Source organism: Setaria italica, chromosome VI (assembly GCF_000263155.2).
Source record: "Setaria italica strain Yugu1 chromosome VI, Setaria_italica_v2.0, whole genome shotgun sequence".
Classification (NCBI taxonomy): Eukaryota; Viridiplantae; Streptophyta; class Magnoliopsida; order Poales; family Poaceae; genus Setaria; species Setaria italica.
Window position 1 is genome coordinate 2818696 of NC_028455.1, and position 17777 is coordinate 2836472.

At 46.6% G+C, this 17777-nt stretch overlaps 3 protein-coding genes across 4 annotated transcripts; 2 read left to right on the forward strand and 1 right to left on the reverse strand.

Moving 5' to 3' along the window:
* Positions 1–886: 886 nt before the first annotated feature.
* LOC101781391 (cysteine-rich PDZ-binding protein) lies at positions 887–3144 on the forward strand. Its single transcript, XM_004972614.2, has 4 exons — positions 887–1046; positions 1194–1311; positions 2721–2812; positions 2903–3144. Exons 1-4 carry the CDS (start codon positions 1031–1033, stop codon positions 2965–2967), a joined length of 291 nt encoding a protein of 96 aa, XP_004972671.1. The 5' UTR covers positions 887–1030; the 3' UTR covers positions 2968–3144.
* A 175-nt stretch (positions 3145–3319) lies between these two features.
* Positions 3320–6883, reverse strand: LOC101781793. Of its 2 annotated transcripts, none has more exons than XM_004972615.2 (3): positions 6485–6883; positions 5291–5416; positions 3320–5210 (listed from the first exon to the last, which is right to left on the reverse strand). In XM_004972615.2, the coding sequence occupies exons 1-3, from the start codon at positions 6812–6814 to the stop codon at positions 3654–3656; spliced, it is 2013 nt and encodes a 670-aa protein (XP_004972672.1). In that variant the 5' UTR covers positions 6815–6883; the 3' UTR covers positions 3320–3653. The 2 variants fall into 2 exon arrangements, with proteins under 2 accessions (XP_004972672.1, XP_022683367.1); XM_022827632.1 differs by lacking the exon at positions 6485–6883 and adding an exon at positions 5774–5904.
* A 5991-nt stretch (positions 6884–12874) lies between these two features.
* On the forward strand, positions 12875–16295 carry LOC101753572 (tryptamine benzoyltransferase 1-like). The gene is given in 9 exon segments (XM_022827581.1): positions 12875–12923; positions 14469–14530; positions 14532–14768; positions 14864–15155; positions 15158–15187; positions 15190–15515; positions 15517–15598; positions 15601–15791; positions 16236–16295. Coding segments are annotated over 9 exon segments (1329 nt in total).
* The last annotated feature ends 1482 nt before the right edge of the window (positions 16296–17777 follow it).

Below are 17777 nucleotides of genomic sequence, written 5' to 3' on the forward strand. Positions count from 1 at the left end.
TCAGACTTTTTCGTTTTTTAACTCTTTTTGCGAAAGATTCTCACACAAATAGGCTCCTGGCGGAACCAATTCCAAAAATGGACCCTTAGCTTGGCGCCATCCACGCTGGCGCCAAGCTACAACGTCTCGGCGCCAGCCATCCTGGCGCCAAGGTCTTTGCGCAGCTGCTGACGCGGATGCCGACGTGGCGGGGGCTTGGCGCCAGCCATGATGGCGCCAAGCCTTGGCGTCATGGATCTTGGCGCCGAGCTATCTACGCCGTACCTCTTCGCGTTTCGAACTAAAGAAGTATAATTATTCCAACATTGGGGTTTGAACTCGGGTATCTAGGATAAGGAACCCACCTCCTAACCAGTTGAACCACAGCTTAGTTTGTTGCACACTCCTCGGAATAATTATACTTCTTTAGTTCGAAACGTGAAGAGGTACGGCGTAGATAGCTCGGCGCCAAGATCTACGGCGCCAAGCTTGGCGCCAAGATCTATGGCGCCAAGGCTTGGCGCCAAGCCCCCGTCACGTCGGCATCCGCGTCAGCAGCTGCGCAAAGACCTTGGCGCCAGGATGGCTGGCGCCGAGATGTTGTAGCTTGGCGCCAGTGTGGATGGCGCCAAGCTAAGGGTCCATTTTTGAAATTGGTTCCGCCAGGAGCCTATTTGTGAGAATCTTTCGTAAAAGGGCTAAAAAAACAAAAAAAAGTCGCGGGGAGCGGTCCCCGCTGTGGAAGCCGATTCGGTCAGTTTTTGAGTTGGGCCCAATTCACGCCAACATTTTCATATGAATTGGGCCCTAAGTGCAGGGCAGGAGGTGTTTTGTTGTTGTATGTAGGCCGGCCGAGCCTCGTGTTTTGGGCCTGGCCCAATAAGTCAGGGTTCCAGTTCGCCAGCCCGACGACCTTGGACCCGACACATCCGAGCGAGACCCACCGCCACCGCCTTCTCCTCTCTCTTTCTCCTACCTCTCGCCCCCGTCTTGTCCCCGAGTCCCAAGCGCAAGAACAGCCAAGGAATCGGCGGCGGCGGCGGCGGCGGCGATGGTGTGCGCCAAGTGTAAGATCCCCCTCCCTCCTCGCGGCCCTAGATGTTTCTCCTACCGAATTTGGCCGATTCGTCTTTACCCTTGAGGTTCCGTGCTGGGATCTGTTTTCTTTTTCCTCTGTTCTACCCTAAGAAGGGTTGGTGGGATTTGGGTTGCAGGCGAGAAGAAGCTCGGGAAGGTGATCGTGCCGGACAAGTGGAAGGAGGGCGCCAGCAATACCAACGAGAGCGGCGGCCGCAAGATCAACGAGAACAAGCTCCTCTCCAAGAAGAACAGGTCAACCTCCATCCCTTCCTACCCCAATCCCCCACCGAGCCATCTCTCTACTACTAGTTCTTTGCGGTCAAGGTTGAGCTGATGCTGTTTCCTGGGCTCCCAATTTCGTTTAATGGGGTATCTCGAGCGGATCAGGTAGGGCAGTGGTTTCGTTAAGAAAAGAGGCAAATCACCAGAGTTAATTGCTCCACTAGTCACATCACAGGAGGGTATACAGTAATCAATCAATCAAACAAATTGTTTGTTGGTTGGGCTTAATGGACATGCTGGTAGAATTGATTACTTGAGCTTTGAGGCACCTAACAGATTTGATTTTAGAAAATTGGCGCACACCTCATTTCCTCCTAAACTGAATTAGACTGTAAATTGATGATATGTCAGCAGTACAAGCTATTATTATTCACAGTTTGGGACAAGCGTCCTGCTGCATGATGAGCTATTGACCTACAATGTTGGTACCACAGTAGCCTAATGCCCCCAAAAGTGCATGCCTCTTATTCTCTTCATTGCAGGCCCTTAGTACAAGATGGCCTTTCTTAACTGAATAGATAGTGAAGTATTTGTTCAAAGTGTCACAGATCTGGATGACAACTTGATACATATACCATACATAATTCTATAAATGATAAACTATTTTATTGGTTATATGGTGTTATCAGAGAAACGGTTACACTGAGGGTTATTTGGGTGAGCATAGAAACATGAAGACATCAGCTGTCAAATTAGTGAACCTTTCATCACTAGTTGTGGGAATTGACGGGGGAAGAGTAGAAAAGGCGAGGGGAAGGAATATGAGTTTTGATTCTGTAAGGGACGAAAAGTTGAAAACAGTTGCTAATTATGGTTTCTCATATGGATATGGGACAGTATGGCACCGAGATTCAGGGGCGGAGGAAAGGGTAGGGCCACTAGGGCCATGGCCCTAGGCGTCAGCCCAGTTTTTCCATTATGCAGTGCACTGTAGCCTGAAGGCCCAGCCCAGCAAGCGCAGTTGGCCCATGGAGTGGCCCTAGGCGTTGAGCTCCACCCCTGCTGAGATTTAAGATTTTCAGTTTTTATTTGGGCATCTATAACTCAAAATTCATGTTATGGTTTGATCCTTACCTTCAAGGAAGGTGCTATTAAATTTCCATGGAAATATTCTATGTCGCCATTGGTTGGTCTATATTCTATGTGTTTGCTCAGGAGTCAAGATATGTTGCTTCTAAATCTGCAGCTTAAAGTCCTAACTGAGTTTTCTGTATCCATGGATTCTTTAATCTCTTTAGATAGTTTTCTGAACAAGCCATCTGTCTTTCTTGTCTCTATTGAAATTGCATCATGTTCTTTTTTCTAAGTTATAAATGTTCAAATCATATCCGATGAAGGTATTATTTTGTGATTGTCGTCTAACTGTATGAATCACACAGGTGGACTCCCTATGGAAACACCAAATGTATAATATGCAAGCAGCAGGTGCACCAGGATGCAAAATACTGCCACACCTGTGCTTATTCGAAAGGTAAGAACTCCATTAGAGTATGACTTCACGAGATGCTATCTGAAATAAGTTAATTCCTGATTCTGATCATAATGCGGACTTTTCTTTCAGGAGTGTGTGCAATGTGCGGGAAGCAAGTGCTGGACACGAAGCTCTACAAGCAAAGCAACGTGTGATCCTAGATGTACTAAACTGCTAATAACTTGTATGAAATCTTGTACTTGCAATCTAGCTGTTGAAAAATAGTGATGTGTGCTATAACAGAAAAAAGTATGTACTTGACTAACAATTCTGGAACATGAAACGTTTCCAAAATTAAAGCTCCAGCAACTCGAGCTTGTGTCACCTTACAAGTCTGTTGTGGCTGGTTGCAAGCGAAAGCAATCTGTGCTGTGGTTTTGGTTTCGCAATTGGAACTAGCATGCATTTTTCCTTATATTAAAATCTACATGACCTCCATGGCAGGAGTGTCTGCAAAGGTTTCCGTTCTCAATATCCTGCATTTTAAAATGAAAACGCATTCTCAGAGGTGCTACAATTTTTCACTGCCAATGGTACAGTTTGTCTGAACAATGCTTGTTTTCTGCTACATTACTGGTACAGTTTGTCTGAACAATGCTTCTTGTTTACCGCTACGGCGCTACATTACGCATAAAGACGACACTATAACCTGTCAAATGTACTGCCACAATTAGACAGATGCATCAACTATGGCCAGGTCAGCCTACAAGGCTACAGCTAGCTATATAGTTCTATGAAAAAGAAGCACAGGAGACTAAGTTACATTCTACAATGCACAAAATAAATGAAGTAAAATCCAATGCTTGGAATTTTATTTCTGGACTCAGACTGCGGTTCTAACTTAGGTTTTCTGGTTGAGCACATGACGGAGCTGAATCTTCTGGCTTTCCATCCGGGCTTCTAGAAGCTTCGCCTTGAGGCTTTGTCTCTGAACCAGCTCCATGCAACCTCTGAAATCGCGGTTAAGCTGGCTGTTCATCGAGTCTGGTGAGCTCCACTGCGCTGTACTTGGGGTGCTGTCTCCCATATCCAAATTCAAGCCTTTGGCAGTTGAGAACACACCATTGGGAAGACTTGCACTCGATGATCTCCCATTTGTCATCTCTGCAGCATCTTTCGTGCGGAATTCACAATGTTTCAGAGGGGATGACTTCCAGAGCTTCGATATGGCGGACTCTTTCTTCTTGGGCTGTTTCATGTCCGTCAGGTACATGTTGCTCAAGTCATCACACAGCCTGTTGGTCTGCCCACCCTCGGAATCGTTTCCACTCGTCCATGAAATTCTGTCAAAGATCTTGTTGACTGAAGGTTCGCTTCCATACGGCGAGTGGCTTGAGCCCTGCATCTCTTCATGGCTCATGGTCTCCCAGCTGCTGCCATCTTCTGTCTCGCTCTCATCAGAATGGCTTCCATCTGGGAACAATTTGGCTCGATTTTCCAGAAATATATCAGCTGTCGGGGTAGCTTCTTGGATTTCTGATTCACAAATAGCAAAGCTTTGCTTTGGGCAAGGTTCAGTCTCCTTTGTCTCTGTTTCGCCACTTGGGCGCAGCTCTTCAAAGATGGACAATATATCTTCTGATGCTCGCGGTGGCTCATATGTGAATTCAACCTCTTCGTTTCTCACTGCTCCAATGGCCTGTACGATATTGCATGCCGTTTCAACAACTGTGCTGTCTTCTTTGGAAGAGCTGAAAGTGGAAATGAAAGCCTCTACATCCTCTTGCAGTTTGCTCAACTGGTCGTATTTGGCCTCCAGAGTGAGTTTGGCATCGACAAGTTTCATCTGCACTCGCTCCTCACGCCACACCTCAGCCATCTGTAGCAATTTCCTGTCCTCATCCAGCTCACCCCGCAGTTTGACAGAATCCTGCTTCAAGGCTTCAATCTCTGACTTGTGTTCCTCTATCTCCCTCACCAGCTTGTTGCACACCTCCTCTGTGAGTTCCCGTGTCTTCTGCTCGTTGTCATACTCCTGCAGTAGCTGCTTCGCTGCCATTTTGACCTCTTTCAACTCATCAACAAGTTTGAAGTTAATAGTCTCCAACTGCCTCCGGTTCTTTTTCTCATGCTCAAGGTCTGCCTTCATATCTTCAAGAATGGCTCGAACCTTCTTGTGCTCTCTGTTCCGCCAAGCTGCTTTCTCCTCAGCGAGTTTCTTGAACAAGTGATCAAGTTGCTTCTTTGCTGAAACCCGCTCGGCTTCTAGCTTGCTCACCCTATCCCTTGCCTGCTGAAGCTCCATCTCAAGGTTAGCAACATAACTTCCCCCGTGCTGTTCCTCAACGAGATTTAGTTGGCTGGCAATCACATAAGCACCATCTGGTTCAATGCTCTTTATGCTTATAGGCTCCCATTTAGTTGCATCCTCCATGCCAGAGGCAAGCCGAAGATGTACCTGCACAGTTAAATCCACTGAATTAGCTCACAGCATAGAGCGGAAACAGCAATTTAGGTGCAAGTGATTTCTAGCTTTACCTTGTGGAGCTCTCCACTATGTGGCTCCAGAACCGAGTTGGGACTTGAAATGTCATCCTTAAGATGACAGTGGTGACCGAGAGGATCCTTCCTCAGAAGCTGAGCTTGTAGATGTCTCGGTATATGCTGTCATAAAAGTAAGTGAAACCAGCAAGTGAATAAGTAAGAGCAACTGATTGTCACAAAAGCAGAGGAAAAATAAGCATCGATCATTTCCATCTCTTCCCAGCAGCAAGAAATTACTAAATGGCTAAAAATTCAGACAGCTCCCCCAGATTTAGCACCCATTCTAGAAGTTACAGCCTATAGTTACTTCTACATAATAACGAGGCAAATATCTGAAAGCCAAAGGGGAGATGAAGAACGAAGATGAATCATCTGCGTGAGTGCCTACAAATCTGGGGCGATTCTGCTCAGTAGATCATTCAGATCCCATCACCAGATATGACAAATGACAGCGAAGAGTTCAGTGAAATAGCATACCATCCTCCGAAACCAGGATTTATTGCTCATGGAATGAACGACAGCCGTATCTCAATCAGCAAGGTTAACTCACTCAAGTGGAAACAAAACTGAACACCAAGTTTACACCGAGCATTACTTGGTAAATTTTCGCAGCAGTGCCTCCAGTAAATAGCCACCCACACACCACAAGCAGGCAGAGGTAGCCGGAGGAGACAAGCTGGTTGCTCCGACATCAAGAACCCTAGCAAGGTACAGCCGTGCTCTGCGTAATTGCACGGCACGCCGACGATTGAATGAGCCCGGAGTAGATCACATGAGGAGGATTGAGTTGTGGGTGCGTCACAAGGAACGCGCCCATGGCCTGACACATAAATGCCGCCTGGCGACACTGAAATGGACGCGCTTGTTTTATATAAAAGAAAAGGGAACTCTGAGAGGGACGCCGCCATTAATGGGGATCTGGGCTTCGATCCGGCATCGCCGTGCGACGCCGCAACGGCTAGTAACTGCTTGCCGCCACGAGCTGGAACGGGGGGCGGTAGAGGTGGTACGAAGGGTAGGCGAGTACGGCGGGGAGGGTGCCGCCGTCCGGCCGTCCTGGATTCGCCTCCCCGTACGCTGAATCCGGCAGCGTTCGAGCGGAAGCAGCTGATTCGAGCTAAAAATTCGAACTGATTTTTTTCCCCTTCAAACGGTGGAGCGCGGGTCGGGGCTGGGGAGGATGTTTACCTCGAGCCCGACACGGGTGGCGGCGGCGTTGTCTCGCTGGCCGGCGGCGGGTGCCTCCTCGGGTGGCCGCAGCCGCCACACCGCGGCGGCGAGCCGCCTGACAGAGGAGGGCGGGTCCCCGCGGGGCTTCTCCCCGCCGGCATTGCCCTCCCCGCCCCGCGCGGCCCACCGGTGCTGCGGGGTCGCGGGCCCGGCGCCGCGGCGGGCAGCGGCACCGGCGGAGGCGGGTTGCGTGGCCTTGAGCGGGCGGCGTCGGCGGAGGCGGCGGGGTGCGCGGGGCAGCGGGGGCGGAGCTGAGGGGGCGGCGGCGGGGCGGGAGGCGGGCGGCATTGGCGGTGGTAGGGTTCCAGCGGCTGGAAGGGAGGGGCGGGGTGGAGGCCGGAGGGGAGGGGGCGGGGAGTGAAGAGACGTTGGAGCGGAGAGCAAGAAGAGGGGTTGGAAGCGACAAGGGGAGAGAATTAAGGGGCGTGGAAGGAAAGAGTCGTTTTTTTAGGGGGCCTGTAAGGAAGTTGGCATTAATGAGCAGCACGTGTCGTGGTAAATGATGTTGATTGCAAGTACAAATGTTTGGAGTAACTGTTTCAACCAGGTTAAAATAGGCCAATTGTAGTATTCTGATATGTGTTTAGAAAATATGCATTGTGAGATGAAAAAAAGTTATCAATTGGATAGAAAATATGCATTATGAGATGAAAAAAAGTTATCAATTGGATAGAAAATATGCATTATGAGATGAAAAAAAGTTATCAATTGGATTATATCTCTCCTTCATCTTCGGCTATGGCTATAACTCATACACTTCTTAAGGATCCATACCGCTAGTGGGATCCTCGTATTACCCTATTTCTCCTATGTCACCCTAACCCATTCATCAGCTAGCACATACATACCTTTCCAATGGCGTCGTTGCTGCCCCTCGACTCGCCACTACCATCGGAGCTACCGCCTCTCATTGGTGAAGATCTCCACCCAACCTAAGGCTGAAGCAAGCTAGCTCGTTGGAGTTGGGAGGGAAGAATAGGTCCATTAATCGCGTGGGCAATGAGCTCAGCGGCTTGAAAACACCTTACATCACTAAGTGCATCCCTAGGGGCGAAGCTAGCCCAGAAGAACACCCACCAGGGTCTTATGTAGAAGAGGACGATGTCATTTTGAACAATTAACTAGTATATACAGTTATTTGCCACTGTTTTCTGCAAAATTCGTCGAAGATCAGCTTACCCCGGTAAGAAACCTGAGCTTTGCCCCAGTGCATCCCCACTTTCCTTGATTTATGACGTGTCCTTTTAAGAGCTTTTTAAAACATACCAATTAGGATTAGCCTTAGTCCACCACTGATGATATGTCTGTAGGGTATTGAATTATATGCCTCCTTCAAAGTTTTACAGATTCCTTTAATTTACGAGTAATACGAGTTAATTAGCCTTAGACCTTTTTAATTTCCATCTCAGATTATATATTTCAACTTATAATCTATAATATGGGGAATGCCAGTTTATTACCTTATAATATAATAATCTGTTACGTAGATTATTATGATATGAGGCCTATTTGTTTCGGATTTGTAATCCGGATTATGTAATTTGGAGAGGGAAACAAAAACGACCATAATTGTTGCAAAATCACTAGAAGTCAGTTCAGCTGCACCATCACGGCCACACACTAATTTGTTGCTTATTTGTACTTCCTTTTTAAACTTGGAAAGTATCGCACGTACCGCCATTGATGTGTATTATTCCCGTACACCCAAGCCTCTTTTAACTTTTAACCCTCCGATTGCTAGTTTTCACCACTTGAAAGCATAGTTACAGCAGTAGTGGTCCCTTAATATTTTTGTTCGCGTGCACAAGTTGATATATGAACTGATATAAATTTGCACCACACAAAATTGATTTATTCCCCTTCTGCTTGTTTACACATGCAGATAAGTATTGATATTGACAGACCACATCAAGCTTGAGGTTTGGAGCATCTGAAAAACTTGAGAGATCAGTTCATATGCACCTAGGGGTATTACTGAACAATTGGAACTTGGGACAGACCACATCAAGCTTGAGGTTTGGAGCATCTGAAAAACTTGAGAGATCAGTTCATATGCACCTAGGGGTATTACTGAACAATTGGAACTTGGAACATGCAGGAATACACTGAAAGATGCCAGTGGCTCAGGTGGTTGTTCAGACATCATTGCCATCTACAGTCCATCCAGGGAGGGCCAGGGACATCCCATGTTGCAAGAGGGAACATTGGTCCAAGGAGTCTAACTGTAGTTTCATCCTTATTTTGGGGCTCCAATGTAATTTTGGAAGCTTCTGCAGTATAAGGGGTTTGGTTCTTTAGTTCGGATTAAAATTAATGTCACATCGAATATTTGGATATTAATTAGGAGGACTAAACATGAGCTAATTATAAAATTAATTACATAGATGGAGGCTAATTCACGAGATGAATCTATTAAGCCTAATTAATCCATCATTAGCACATGTTTACTGTAGCACCATATTGTCAAATCATGAACTAATTAGGCTTAATAGATTTGTCTCGCAAATTAGTCTCCATCTGTACAATTGGTTTTATAATTAGTCTATGTTTAATACTCCTGATTAGTATCTAAACATTTGATGTGACAAAAATTTTAGGAGGTTCTAAATAACCAAACACCCCCTAACTATACCCCATCATGATGTAAAGTAGGGGCTAGGCCCCTTCCAGGGCCATATTTCTTTGACACAAAGGCACTTGTGCAGAACAACTTGTGACTAGAATGTCACTTCATATTAACAAAAAAAGAATGCTACCTCCTTTCAAGAAGATAAGATTCAGCATTCAGCATTATGTACCAGGATGGAATCTTGTTGAAGATTACACACAGTATACTATGGCCCTGATGTTCCTGAATTATTGATCCATTGTGGTTTTGCGCATACAGCTCTGACTGGGGGGCTGGAGCACATCTGGTCTGCATAAAGAACAGCGTCAGCAGCTCAGGGCCTGCACCACTGATCCTGAAGATTCTATAGAATCGTGACTGGAGAGCAGATAGCCAAGCACATGGAGATGAAAGCCTTGGAGACTAGCAGAAATGTTTCGGGCAATGGGTTCCTGAAAAGAAGGGGAGCGCTGTTACCAAGCAGACCTCGTAGTATGGCGTGTCATCTTGAAACGAATTGCAACTGTGCGTTGTATACGAAGTAGAAATTCTTAATCCAGATGATTGGAAAATAAGGCGTGCAAGTGCAACCATAAAGATGGCTGTAAAATTTTCCAAAATACGTCTTGTGAAAAATTAAAGAAAAGACTTTGCACAAGGACCTTGAATCATTTTTTTTTGAAGGAACCGGTAGGGGAGGCCCTTACCCCTAGTTTTTTTTATATATAAAAGGAATATATTTACATGATACAAAGCCCAAGGCTCAAGGAGAAGAAGGAGAGAAAACTAAAAAAAGACTACTCAACCAAAGATTTATCTTATCCCTACCGATGGTTTTGTCCTAAGGACAACCATCTTTAATTCCTCCAAAAAGCAGGATCTCCATCTGGCAAAAGAGAGGAATCCACCATAAAAAATAATAATGTTCCTAGACACCACTAAGTCCAACACGCAACAATAACAACTTCCCTAAAAATGCAAGAACCAAAATCTCCCAAGCTTGGATGATCATATCAACCGATTGAAGGCTAAGATCCCAGTGAATGTCCAAATAGATCCAGCAGGCCTAACTGAACGGACAGTCAAATAACAAGTGAAGGATCGTCTCTTCCACGTTTTCTACACAAAGAACACAATTATGGCTGTCAAGATGCATGTGTTTTCTTCTGAGCAAGTTCCTGGTATTAAGTCTATCCCTGAGCAACAACCAAAAGAAAAACTTATGCTTATTTTAAGCTCTTAATTTCCACATCCATTTGATGAGTGGAGAGGCTGGAAGGGATCCTCTGAGGCATTTGTAAGCATTCTTGCTGGTGATGTTACTCGATCCCCAAATATATTTATCATTCAGCATTATGTAACTGGATGGAATCTTGTTGAAGATTACACAGTATTCTATGGCCCTGATGTTCCTGCATTACTTATCCATTGTGGTTTTGCGCATACAGCTCTGACTGGGGCACGTCTGGCCTGGATAAAGAACAGCGTCAGCAGCCCAGGGCAGGGACTGCACCACTGATCCTGAAGATTCTACAGCCTTGGCGACAGACTGGTTTCGAGTGGTCATTAAGATCAAATTGCCTTTCCCTTGCTGGTAAGATCCCAATAGAGCTACAAAGCCTGCTCCATTCGTTGCTGTCCATGATGTCCCATGTATCATCTAAAACTAGCGAGACTCTGCAGCCCTTCAGCTCATCTTTAAGCATCTCCTGAAGAAGAGTCATATCTGCACTGCCTCCTTGGTCCATTCCTGTTATGTACTCTAATATCTGTCTGGTAATTCTCACAATATCATATTTCAGGGAGACACATACCCATATCATAGTATCAAAACAGGCCTTAACTCTGGGATCGCTGTGCATGTATTGTGCCAGTGCAGTCTTTGTTTTTGTACCTGTAAACTGTGGGGGAGTTCCCCACAGCATTTCATTGCTTAAATAAAAGAGAGTTTTTATGTACAAGAGTATTTACAATTACTGAAAACTATCTAGCCATTGTCTAACTATTGGTCGTAGGTCGTCCTTCACACGATGCAGCTGCAGGACGATCTGGTCTTTGAACCTCACGGTCCAGAGACGTTAGTTTTGTTGAATAACTTGTTGCACACATGCATATTTCCCTTTGGTTCAGTAGTGCATTTTCACGTTGTTTAGGTGAATTGCATAATTAGCTAGGTGTTTAGAGGTCACGAGTTAGCCTGAGGCGTGCTTGGTTCACGTCGTGGCCGAGTCTTCCTTTTCTTTCGGATCGCCACAGCATCTGCGGCATGCACGTAGCGGGCGTCGCGGGCAACAACACGCGTCGCGCACCGTTGGTGGTGTGGCGTGGGATTCGGTCGTTAAGGCCATGTAATCCGGTGCATAAAAACAAGTTTGTTTGGCATCGAGGCTGCAACGTTCTGCAGCGAAATACTTCCTACTCTCTCTCACGTTGTGTTGGTGTTCATCGTGTTCCTCGAGTTCTAGACGCGTTCGCGTTCCTGTGTGCGTGATCCGAGCTGCAAACTGAGTTCAGCTCCAACAAGTTTACACTTTCCCCTTCAAAGATCTTGCCATTTCTAAGGTTCCATAATTCCCATGCCGCTACGATAAAGATCTCCATGAAGTAGGGTACATGTGCCTCGAAGGGATTCCACTAGTCTCGATCTACCGGGCAGCATCCAACACGAGGCTGGTGTTTCTCAGCTTCTCCTCAAGTGTGGTGACATAGGGCTTGATTGTTTGAGCTCAAACGTACTTAACAATCTAGGGGAACGTGTGAGGCGTGAAATTTCAATGGCGAGTAAAAGGAAGTAATTAACTAGTATTTGATAGTATAGGAGAAATTACTGTAAGAATATCCTCTCTTGTGTGCCGTATAAATGTATGATAACTGCGACGCAACCTGGGTAAGGTTCTGATGTTGTCTCCTTGAAAATTCAAAAGGCCAAACATTGCATGTAGGTCATCTTTTATGTACCGTTTGTATTTTTTTTTACTTTGTACAATAATCTATCAACGACAAGGATGGACTAATTCTAAACCTAACCGTGCTAACTACTCCCTCCATTTCAAATTATAGGTCGTTTTGATTTTTCTAGGTGTATAGATATTATTATGCATCTAGACTATGCACTTAGAAAAGTCAAAACGACCTACAATTTCGAACGGAGGGAGTATTTGTCTATTTAGCTACATTATCTCTTACAAATGACCACCCCAACTTGAGCAAGAATAAAGCACGCATACGTATAACTGAGATTTGCAAAGCATCATTATCTAGCAAAGAAAATGACCCTTGATTCCTTGGTATCCGTACAAGTCTTACTGTTATTTACAGAAGGCATCTAAATATTGCAAAGAAAAATTAATACCTTTGCTTGCCTGTCAAACGGTAATAGTGATTGCCTGAGTGAGATTTTACCCAGCCTTGCAGACAAATTCGAAGGCTTTACTGCTTCTAAGTCTTACGAGGTCTTTATAAAAAATCACACTATACTATTGTGCTTACTTGCTTATTGACTAATTCATGCCCTTCCCATATGTTTCGGGAAATGTCCAAATCACACATGACCATAATCATTGGATATTACTGTGATTTGCAAACGCATATATCTAATTGAAAAAGAACCGTATGTAATTGCTCGCTGTTCGCCAAATTAACGTGTGTAATAACAAAGTTGCTTCTCACTGGAGATCGAGGAGATTACAATCGAGAGGTAGAAGTGTAGAACGGAGGCCGCGACCTCCACAACGATGACGATGCTGAAGCCAGCCTACTCCACCCCTCACCCACTCGCCCTGCGAGAAGGTCCCGCTTGTGAGGAAAATGGTCCTAGACCATAATAATTTTGATGATTAATGATAACATAATCATTAGGAGTAATGTGTTTATAAGATATACATTTGTATGTGTTTATATACGTTCCAAGGATAAATTACAAAAGTATCAAATGAGAAGAAAAAAATACTTAGAAAAATTCTATGGCATCCAAATGATAGTACAAATCCAGATATAGTTTTATTTTAAGGTTTACAAATGATGGTAACGAAGTCGGGACAAAGACACGTGAAGCCTTGAAGTGAATCCTGCTGGAAATGTGCACCGACACATTCCACCGACTCATTTGGTGGCAACAGTAACCATTACCGATTCAGTTGGTGACCAGAGGTAGGGCCAAGGTAGGCACGTGCATTGCACTGTTACCACCGACTCATTCGATGGGAATAGTAATCATCACCAATTCAGTCGGTGATCACAGGCAGGATCAAGGTAGGCGTGTGCACTGTTACCATCGACTCATTCGATGGGAACAATGGCCATCACCGAATCAGTCCGTGATCGTCGGCTCGGCTCAGCATCAGCTCAAAATCGGCTTTGGAAGTTTTGGAGTATAATTTGAGCCCCATGATTCATGCGGTGGTAACAGTGATCAGGCAGCGTATGAGTCAGTGATACGCAGAAAGTTACAACGGATATGTAACAGCTAGTTTCTTAGTTTGAGGCTATAAATACCCCTTTGCCCGGCCACTTCATGCGTATTAGAACTTGGAGAAGCCATAGACTTGGTTACACACAAGTGCTCTATCCACCAAAATACTAAAGAGAGGATTAAGACAATTAGCATAAGGTTTAGGTTTTGATTAGTGCTAGTTTAGAACTTTTTAGCGCATTGCTTTAGGGATTAGCCTAGAGTTAGGTGAGGTTTGCACACCTCCTTTGTATCGGTACTTGCGTGCACCAAGAGTTGTAAATTCAGGATTTGTAAGTCTTGCGACACCATCCAACCGTGTTTGTGGAGTGCTCGTCGGTGCTTGTGATAGGGAGGAGAGATCCTAGGTGTTTTGCCGAAGCTCTACCAAGTGAAGAGCGGTAAGGAGCATCCGGGAGAGGCTAGGTGGCGACCCACTTGTGCGTGGGCAAGGCCTGTCAGGTATCTTACGGAGTTACTTGACCGAGAAGTTTATGCCTTTGCGCGAGCATTTTCTTTGAGAGGGGCTCCAACAACGAGGACTAGTGGAAAGCTATGCTTTTTTGTATCTCTATAAAAATTGCCGTGTCACCATGGCAGGAGTTTGCCTTTTCTTGCTCATTTACCTTAACTTCTGCATTTCTATTCCACTTACATTCCACATTTACCTTTTCTAGAATTGCAATGTGTAGTTTATAGGATTGGAACCCAATGCTCTTTTGCGGTAGAGGTTTAAAAAAAACTATTTTAGGTAGAAATAGCAACACATTAAAAAAACCTAGTGCACATCAAAATAAAAATTGAAATAAGTTTTTATATATGTTTGGAACCTTAGTATCCCAAAACACCCAATTCACCCTCCCTTCACCGCTGACTGTCTTCTTCACCGCTGACTGTCTTCGACCGCGCGGCCTTCGACACCTTCGTGCCCACCGTGCTCGCGTACCCGCGCCGGCGCCGCCCGACAACCAGCGCTCAAGGCGGGCCTCCTCAGGGCCGTCGCCGCGCCACCTCACCTCGCCGGCCGCCTGGCCAACGACGACCAGGGCCGGCTGTTCGTCCACGTCAACAATGAAGGCGTCCTTGTGGTGGAGGCAGCTGTGTCCGGCGACATGGCCGTCGTTCTCGCCGCCGGCGTGGCTGCTCACGACCACTTCAGCGAGCTGTACCCACCTATCCCAGAGGTAATTAACTGCTTGATTATTTTACATGGTATCCTAACCATGTTCATGCACGTATGTGATGTTGATGTGCTATACGTACTGCCACGTGGCCACAGGAGAAGATTGGGGCGGCGGTGCTGCAAGTAAAGCTCAACCGCTTCAAGTGCGGCGGCTTCCTCATCGGCATCATCTGCCACCACCACGTCGCCGACGGCCAATCCATGAGCGCCTTCCTGACCATGTGGGTGGCGGCGGTACGAGCGGATCACAACGGTGACGACTTTGCCGCCGCCCGTTCGCCATTCCTCGACCGTGCGGCAACCGCCGTGCCCTGTAGCCCACCAATGCCGGCATACCGCTCCGTCGAGTTCAAGGGTGGCAGCGGCGCCTCCAGGTCCTACGCCGTCGTCATAGGGACGAGATCAAGAACCTAAAGGTATCTTCACGTTCCAGTGCCTCCTCGCGCACGTGTGGAAGAGGATCACGGCGGCGCGGGGCTTGAACCCGGAGACCTTCTCGCAGGTGAGGGTGGCGGTGAACTGCCGGGGCAGGGCCGACCCTCCAGTGCCGGCGGACTTCTTCGGCAACATGGTGCTATGGGCGTTCCCGAGGCTCCGGGTCGGGGACCTCCTGGGCTCGAGCTACGGCGGCGTGGTCGGCGCGATCCGCGACGCCGTGGCGCGCGTCGACGGCGGGTACATCCAGTCCTTCGTTGACTTCGGGGCGGCGGCGGACGCCGGCGGGGAGCGGGTCGCGGCGACGACGGCGCCGCCGGGGCACGATGCTGTGCCCGGACCTGGAGGTGGACAGCTGGCTGGGGTTCCAGTTCCACCAGACGGACCTCGGCACCGGCCGCCGTGTGCGTTCGTGGCGCCGGACCTGCCCGTGGACGGGTTGATGGTCTTCATGCCGTCGGCCACGGCGAAGGGCGGCGTCGACCTGTTCATCGGCCTCGTCGAGGGTCACGTCGAGGAGTTCCACAGAATCTGCTACTCTGGATTGATCGGTGCAGGGCCCAATCTTATATTCCGTTACTGGGCTGGTGTATGTTTTTTATTTATAGCTTCCTTTTATGTTGGTCGGTGCATCTTATAATCATCATCCAAATGTCCATATATTGTTCTTTCTTCCTACCGTTCTTCCTGTTACGAAAATCAATTTGCAAACACTTGTAAATCTTCTTTCATTTTTTCATTGTTTTCTTCTTCCTTCTTTCTCAAAAATAGAGGTGGAAGTTCGTGCTCCATTATTCATGGGGAGGTAGGAGGGTTTGAGGCCCTCGCACCATCTTATCCGCTATTAGTTGTAAACCCCTTGACTCAAAATTGGAGAGAGATGTATCAACACACCTCCAAAACTGTAATTGTACTGAGGTTAGAAGTTGATATGTTACCTAAATGCTAAACAATTAGTCACCTACCGTTTAGCTCTTTATTCGAACTAAATAACCAATTAAACGGGTTAAACGGACATTAACATGCTAAACAGGTGATTAAATGGACACGGCTAGGTACTGTGCAGCGTGTAAACAAGCTAATAGTCATGTAGGCGAACACCAGCACGAACTGTGCATGCCCAACGGGCTGAACTACCTAGCTATTCTACTCTAGCTATCGCATGCCCAACGGGCTGAACTGTGCATGCAACCCTGGTGGGATCCGGCGTCCTAAACTTCGGGACATGTCACATCGGATGTTTAGATATTAATTAGAAGTATTAAATATAATCTAATTATAAAACTAATTGTACAGATGGAGTCTAATTCACGAGACGAATCTATTAAGCCTAATTAGTCCATGATTTGACAATGCGGTGCTACAGTAACCATTTGCTAATGATGGATTAATTAGATTTAATAGATTCATCTCGCGAATTAGTATAGAGGTTCTGCAGTTAGTTTTATAATTAGCTCATGTTTAATCCTCCTAATTGGCGTCCGAACGATAGTACCCTGTTGTGGCGGATCCACTTCGGATCTACTGGGTTAGACATGCTTTAGTCGCCTGATATGCGACGCTCATGCCTAAGCCGAGTAAATACGAAGTGCCGTCGGATTTTTCTCCGATTTAACCACTTTGAACAGGACCGGTTTAGCAAACTCACACGAAGGTGAGCGGTTCCAGAGAGTACAACAAGTCCACCAAGTTAACGAATTAACAACTGAATTAATTAGTTTCGAAAAGAACATCAGAGTTTTACAAGCTTTCTGAAAGCAACAGAAGGTGAAACACTAGCGGAAGCAAAGCGTCGGGGTCGGATGTCCGGGTGAGGCCAACAGGGACATCACTGATCCCTCTCCTCGCCGTCCGAGGAGGGATCCCACTCGACCGTCCAGCCTGGCGGAAGCTGGGGCGGCCAAGCGTCAGCAAGAGAGGGGTCGGGAGCAGCAGCTTCACCTGAAAAACAGGAGCCACAACAAGGCTGAGCTACTAAGCTCAACAAGACTTAACCGATAGGAGTAAAACTACTCCACACTTCTAGACATGCAGGGCTTTCTTGGCTGAGGGGTTTGGTTGCCAAAAGCACTAAGTAAAAACCCTATTTTCAAGTTTTAGCTCCGGTTCTAGGTTCATTTACCAGTCTAGGTTTTTCAACCTATTCTAAGCAATCATGGAACCAAACAAGATGTGTAGATAAATCAACAAACATGTCATCATAAGATTTCTTATTTACTCAGGGTGACATAGCGATCAAGCAATCTCAAACTGTGAGAGGTAGATGAATCGATTCGAGTTCTTTAACCATGCATGGTGAACCTAGCCTCACGACATCCGCGCACCCGGAGATCGCTTCCTGTGTCGGCCTTCCCCATCAATCCCCTAACCCGTGTCGGGCCCATTTCCTTTGGTGCAAGGTTCCACAAACCCGGCCTCTGCCGTTCTGTGACCACGCATGCCACCACGTGCGACATCCAGCAGCAGGGGAAACTCCGTTCCAAGAACAATGGGGCGACCGCTCACGTCTAGGTTCAATCCGGTACTAGGCTTCCTCATCCCATACTAAGTATGAGGCTAGTACTTTCAAACACTT